A 7,330-nucleotide genomic window follows, 5' to 3' on the forward strand; every position below is an offset into this window, starting at 1 on the left:
CCTCACTTGTTCTGATTGTTCTTATGCTGAACTGATGCCACTGACCGACCTCTCTCACCTCACTTGTTCTGATTGTTCTATTGTTCTTATGCTGAACTGATGCCACTGACCGACCTCTCTCACCTCACTTGTTCTGATTGTTCTATTGTTGTTATGCTGAACTGATGCCACTGACCGACCTCTCTCACCTCACTTGTTCTGACGCCACTGACCGACCTCTCTCACCTCACTTGTTCTGACGCCACTGACCGACCTCTCTCACCTCACTTGTTCTGATTGTTCTATTGTTGTTATGCTGAACTGATGCCACTGACCGACCTCTCTCACCTCACTTGTTCTGATGCCACTGACCGACCTCTCTCACCTCACTTGTTCTGACGCCACTGACCGACCTCTCTCACCTCACTTGTTCTGACGCCACTGACCTCTGACCTCTCTCACCTCACTTGTTCTGATTGCGTATCCGCAGGCACCTCCTCTTGAGCGGCGGCTCCAGCTCGGGGCTCCGCCTCCCGGCGGTGGCCGACAGCGGCGCGCTGATGGAGCAGGACAGGATGGCCGTCTTGTCGTCTTGGCCGCCGGCGGCCTTTGGCACGGGCTGGATGACCACGCAGCCGCCAGCAGGGGGCAGCGGCGGCAGCACGTAGCCCTCCTCCTCCAGGCCGCCGCCGCCGCCGCCGCCATCGTCGGGGAGCGCCTTGCCCGCACCTGCGCCGCACCATGTGCAGTGGTGGAAAGTAGTTAAGTACATTTGCTTACTACTTAATAAGTACAATGTTGAGGTATTTGTACTTGAGTATTTCCTATTTCCAGTGCTTTTACTTCTACTCCACTACTGTACATATCTGAGGAAAATGTACTTTTACTCCACTACATTTATTTGAAAACTTTTGTTACTAGTTACTTGGTAGAGTTTGATTATAATTACAAAACATAACCACTTCAGCCCTAAATGTATACATTTTGAACTCTTGAAATGGGACATTCTGCACAATGAGTACTTTTACTTTTGATACTTAAAGTATATTTTTATGTCATTCCTGTTGTACTTTTAAGTATGAATATGGGACTTCTACTTGTAACAGAGTACATCATGGCAGTATTGATACTTTTACTTAAGTAAAAAATGTGAATACTTCTTCCAGCACTGCGTACCATGCACTGTAAAGTAAATTTTTTACTCTATGATTCTAATTTTTTTTTTTTTTTTTTAAGTGAATTAAATATCCCTTTAACGGCCCTGCTTGATCCTACGACAGTGTCACACAAAAGCATCAAAAGTAGCAGATCTACATGCTTGAAACGTGGCGCGAAGCGGCGCGTTTTGAGCTTGTAGATCTGTTACTTTTGAATCCTGAAAAGTAACAGTTTTGGACATATGAGGTTTCCACCCGACAGAGTGATATAGTCATAGTAATCACCATCACCTGTGCGTGCAGTGGTGTAAAGTACATTTACACTACATTTACTCGTGTAGGCTACTGTGCTCAAGTATAATTCTGAGGTACGAGTATTTCTGTTTTTTCCACTACATCCCAGAGGCAAATCTATTTTTGCTCCACTGCATTTATTTAAAAAACTTTAGTTACGAGTTGCTTTGTAGATTTAGGCTATATTATTATCACAAAAGAAAACGCCATTTAATACATTCGCTATTTTGGACACATTTCTTACATTTTGAAAAAAAGAAAAGGCAAATGCGTCATTCTGCATAATAAGTACCGCATATAAGTGCTAATACATTTGTACTCACAGCAGATTTTATTTTTAAGATAACTAAATACATTGGAGTACACCGCCCGCCGCTCACCTGCGAGTGCCGCCTCCCCACCCGCACTGGGCCGTTTCCCCGGGTCCCACTCTGTCACCGAGCAGCTGTTCTCCTTCAGAGCCTCGCGCTCCAGCTCGCCGTTAGCCACGTGCTCCTCCTCTCCTCCTCGGTCTCCTCTTCGGTCCGTGGTAGGAGGAGGAGGAGGAGGAGGAGGAGGCTCGGCGGCGGGGAGTGCGTGCCATCCCGTGCCGTTGACTATGACGTTGCACGGGGCGGCGGCGGCGGTCGGGAGCTTTGGCAGGGATTGCGGGTGCTGCTGGGGCAGGGACTGGGGCAGGGACTGGGGCGGGGGATGTGTCCGTGCAGGGGATGATGGGTCAGTCCGCGCCCCCCCCGGAGGGTCTACGCTGTAGGACGAGCTGTCGTTGCTGCTGTTGGGCGAGGAGCGGGACGCCTCCGGTGTGTCGGGGTTCGTGACGGTGTGGGCGGCCCCCCTGTCCGGCTCCGCGGAGGAGCAGAGGCTCCGCGAAAAGGCCCCTTCTCCTCCTCGCCCGTCCCTGCCGTCCCGCACCCCCCACAGCCTGGCCGCGGCCGCCGGAACACAAGAGGACAGCAGCAGGAGGGAAGCAACCCGATTCAGTGCCTCCGCCTCCGCCGCCCCCTCCTCCTCCTCCTCATCCTCCTCCTTGACCTGGACCCCCGGGAGGAACATCCTGTGGATGAGCTCTTGGCAAGAGCGCTGGCCCACGGTGAGGTCGATCACCCCGTCCGTCGGTCCATCGGGAGGAGGACCGGCGGACAGACACGGATGGCCCCCCAAGCCGCCGTCCTCTGCCTTCACCGTCAGGTCCACCACCACCGCTGTTCGCCGCTGGCCGTCTCTCCCGGAGAAACCGGGAGAGACGGCGGCCGGCCCCCCGGAGCCGGTTGGTCCCACCTTCCGGTCGGCGGAGTCTGAGTAGCCGGGGGACTGTGAGTGTTCCGAGGGCTCGGGGGCGCTGGAAATGGGGCTGCTGCTGTCCGGCCGCTCTCTGGAGGTCTTGGGGCTGTAGGGGAAGGGGATGGGGATGGGGATCGGGATGGGGATGGGCAGCGGCACGATGACGGGATACGGCACCAGGAGGGTGGGAGGCGGCACCAGCGGGGCGAGCGACGGCATGCCGAAGTTCATCATGTGCGGCGGCATGTGGAACTGGTGGGGGTGGGGGTGTCCGTTGGGCATCATGTTGATGGGGGGGAACGGGGGCATTAGGCCGGGCATGGGGGGCATACCCGGGTGCGGAGGCAGGAGCCCGCCGGGGTTGGGGTTGTTGCCGTGCGGAGACATCATGGGCCCCCTGCTGTGCATGGGGCTGGAGGAGGGGGGGCCCAGGTTCCTCGGGGGCAGCGGCGGACCGATCCCGGGGATCATGGGGTTGGACAGGGGGCTGTTGGGTCCGCCGCCGCCCGCGTGGTGGGGCGGGTGGCGGAGGTACGGCGGGCGCATATGCTGGTACATCTGGTGGTGCTCCATGAACAGCGGCAGGGGCATGGGCCCCCGCGGCGTCATCACCATGGGCGGGCTGCCGGCCATGGGCCCCCCCGCCGGGTGCAGGCCGGGGTGCTGGTGGGGCAGCATGGAGGGCGGCGGGGGCGGGAGGGAGGTGGGGCTCCCGTGGGGCCGCGGCGTGGGGATCTTCGAGGAGGCGGCGGAGGACGGGGAGCAGACGGTGCCCGCGTCCGAGGGCGAGGGGGCGGACGAGGTGGTGGCGGCCGCGGGACCCCCCGGCGAGGGGGCTTTGCGGCGGGGGTCCATCATCGGCGTCCCCCAGGACTCCGGGGTGAGGAGTTGCACCCCTCCTCCTCCTCCGCCACCGCCACCGCACTCGGCCGGCCCCCCGTCCCCGGGCACACCGCCCATGTGTCCCGGGTTGCACACCAGCCCGCCCGGCAGGGCCGCCTGGGTCTCCTTGTAGAAGATGTCCATCTTGTATTGGTTCAGGCATTTGGCGCTGCAGAACTGCAGCCGGCGCTCCCCGGCGCCAAAGTCCAAGTACTCCTTTGTGTGCCGAATGTGCTTGCACCAGTCGCACACCTGGAGAACACACGAGAACACGAGGAGTGTTATACACAAATCATTTATTTTTCCCCCCCCGTAAATTAGTGGCAGGAGTTTCCACCCGACAGAGACAATTTATACTTGGTTGTGTGCCAGTGGTGTTGCACGCAGAACTCGACACGTGACACCATGGCACCATGGCCAAACTTAACCCATTTAGACCAGTTTTCTGAAAAACCTTATGTTCTATGTCAGTGGCGCTCAACCTTTTTCATGTCAAGGAGCCCCAGAATAAAGGCCTATCTGTATTTGGCTGCGCGGACCCCCATCTGAAAATATGTTGTTCCAGCCAGGGACCCCCCCCCCCCCCCAGAAGCAAAGATTGGAGTAAAAATCTTTCGCTCTGAAGATTTGCGCCACATCTTCAAGCTATGAGCTTGTAGATCTGCTGGTAGAATCTTTTCTTTTACTTTTTTGTAAAAATACTACTGTAGATATAGCCCACGGGTGCCCACACTTTGTTCACTTGCGAGCTATACTTGACTTTCAAAATGACCAGCTCAAAAATCCACCCCAAAAAACATCTTTTTACATTACATATAAGACAAATATAGAGGGGAGGAAATGGAATTTGTAGGGTTTTATTTTATTGTATATAACTTTGTAATGCTACCGACATTTGTGCGCAACACTGTTGAAAACAAGTATTGCATTGTGTGTTTGACCTGACAGGCAATTTTTGATGTCAACCAATCAAGTCACCATAGTGGCATATATTTTAAAAAATATTTTTAGGGGCATATGTCATGTCTACCTGCATTAGCTATTAGTGAGGACCAAGAACAAACATGTGAAGTGCTCCGGTAAGTGATACAACGACCCACAACACTTGAGTAGGCCTGTTGCTTTATAGCTGTTTTCTTTTAACGCATTTTGACCTGACAGTTTTCTGAAAAACCTTATGTTTCTGTATCAGTGGTGCTCAATATTTCATGTCAAGGACCCCAAAAATTATATGTAATATGCCTCCGCCCCCCCATCTGAAAATATGTTGTTCCAGGAACCTCACCAGAAGCAACGATTTGAGTAAAAATGTCCACTCTGTAATAATATATATTCAAAGATATGAGGCACATTTTCACGATTTTTCAAAAATAGCAGACCTACAAGTGCATAGCGCGGCATTCGGTGCCGCGCTATGAACTTGTAGATCTGCTATTTTTCAATAGCTAAGCCCAAAATGGATTAAGCAGATGCTCAGCCTCAAAACCGCCTGGACACGACAACACAACAAAACTATTGCACCCTAGAAAGAGAGGAAAAAAAAGGTCATTTTCTAAAATTACCTACAGGTGTGTAGAGAACAGGAAATGTGTTAAATTAGTTAAATGGGCAATGGAACAGCATCACTCTTAACCACTTCAACCCAAGGCATTTACACCAAAACCCAAGGGGGTTTAAGTGACATACTTCCCCAATTCCCCAGTGTTTTCCCTGTACACCACCAAGCCTCTTTGCCGGAAATAACGCCAGAATAGGGACACTATAGAGCGTCGCAGTCCCGCCCCCTACCATGGACCAGGAAATGAATCCCAATGCATTTTTCCCATAGACATTACAGAATTTTTTATTTAAAGACGGTTACGCCGCGGACAAAGCCAACTCGAGTCGTGACAACTCATGACAACACAAACAATATTTTGGACCAAACAAATAATTACAAAGAAGAAAAACAACAAAAAAAGTGTTGTAACCTGCCGTTTTTTCTTCTTTCTAATTATTTTTTCGGCCCCAAAAATTGTGTTTGTTGTCATGATTTGTCACGACTCGAGTTGGCTTTGTCCGCGGCGTAAACGTCTTTAAATAAATACTTTCTGAAATGTCTATGAGGAAAATGAACGGAGAATCATTTCCTGGTCCATGGTAAGGGGCGGGACTGCGACGCTCTATAGGGTTCATGTGGTGAGCTTAAGGTAGCGTTGTCTTTGTTTAGAAACTTGCTAATGGACCACTTGACCCATTTTGTAAATATCTCCATGTAATTGGTCTCGATTCATTGTAATATCATGCCATTTTTGTCTACTCGGTCAGTGTCTCAGAGGAGGGCTGTCGACAGTTCAGAATCCCGCCCCCCGATTTCAAATGTTTTACATATATGTATTTCTATATTATCCATTATAACATGCTAACTTTCCAGGAATAGAAAGCCTGAAGTAATTCTATTAGCTTGGATCCCCCCCATCAATGATGAGTTTCTGAACTGTCCACACTCCACAGCCCTCCTCTCAGACACAGACCCAGTAGACAAAAATGGTGCCACCAATGAGCATTAGTGAGGACGGAGGAGGACCAATTATATGAAGATAGGTTGGAAATGGGTGAAGTGGTCCTTTAATGTTAATCAACATTTAATTGGAGCAAGGGAGCACATTTTATTAACAAACCGCAACGGTCACTGCAGGCAGCGCTGTAATAGCTAAACGTGTTTCCTTAAGCATTTAAACCCTCTATACACTTAATCTACCGAGGTCTATACTTGGTGAAGCATACAGGGCTTAAGTGCTTAATTAACACATTAACCACATGAACCCTAGTGTCCCTTTTGTAATTCGTCAAAGATAATTGGCGTAGAGGTAAAAAGAAATCACACCCGTGTGACATGAGGGGCGCTAATATATTAAAGTCTAACTCATGTTGCTATGATTAGGTGACGTAATGATGTAAAACAAACAGTGTCAGGGACAAGATGACGTACATTTTCCCAAACCTCTCTTCATTGTCAATGGCGTTTTTTAAAACAAACATTGAACTAAAAACAAACATTAAACCTGTATATAGGCCCTCAAAAAGAGGGGACCAAAGTATAGACGACTCACTGGAGGACCCCGGTCAAAGAATATTGCTGTCGGGCAGAAACCTTGTAGTTCATTCTCCAAGTTTCATTGTTTTATATGTAATTCTCGTAAATGAACGACCTACTTCATCACAAAACAGTGTCACACAAATGTTATAATAAATAAATAAATAAATAAAAACAGGAACGGTTTTGTACTTAAAGGGGTATCCACTCGCCACAGTGACGATATAGGGTTTAAGTGGTAGAGTTAAGATTTGACCATTGTACAGTAGAGTGAAAGGTCCTTCCTTCGTGTTTAAAAAAAGTGTATATGCACGTTTAATCTTTCGTTTTTTTCTTTTCAGTCACCCTCAGAGCCCCCTATAGCACGTTTCTGTTTCACCAGACTCTCACACACACACACACACATCACACATCCTCTCCTCGGGGACAAAAAAAAAAAGCTTTTTTCCCTTCGGGGAGGGAGGGAGTGAGGAAAACGAATGTGACCCTGCTGGAGCAGATAGCGGTGGGCGAGACCCGAACAGCGCGCCGTACTCGTCAGGCCACACACAGCTCACTCTGTCAGCACTTGGAGGAGTGTCAGGTCCTCGCTGCAGATAATTAAGGCATTAATCAGTTGTCAGGCTCCTCAACGACATCCATCCATCACGCGGACCCTTAA

At 50.3% G+C, this 7,330-nt stretch overlaps 1 protein-coding gene across 1 annotated transcript in view; it reads right to left on the reverse strand.

The window, feature by feature from the left end:
* Positions 1 to 442: 442 nt before the first annotated feature.
* Positions 443 to 7,330, reverse strand: part of sobpa (sine oculis binding protein homolog a) — a gene marked incomplete at its 3' end in the record, with an annotated part of 50,989 nt that continues 44,101 nt past the window's right edge. The window contains exons 6-7 of the mRNA XM_079527543.1: positions 1,811 to 3,845; positions 443 to 708 (exon numbers count right to left, since the gene is read on the reverse strand). Coding sequence (XP_079383669.1) covers positions 443 to 708; positions 1,811 to 3,845 — 2,301 coding nt within the window. The remainder of the gene's footprint in view (positions 709 to 1,810; positions 3,846 to 7,330) is intronic.

Source organism: Electrona antarctica (assembly GCF_951216825.1).
Source record: "Electrona antarctica genome assembly, chromosome: 18".
NCBI classification, from domain to species: domain Eukaryota; kingdom Metazoa; phylum Chordata; class Actinopteri; order Myctophiformes; family Myctophidae; genus Electrona; species Electrona antarctica.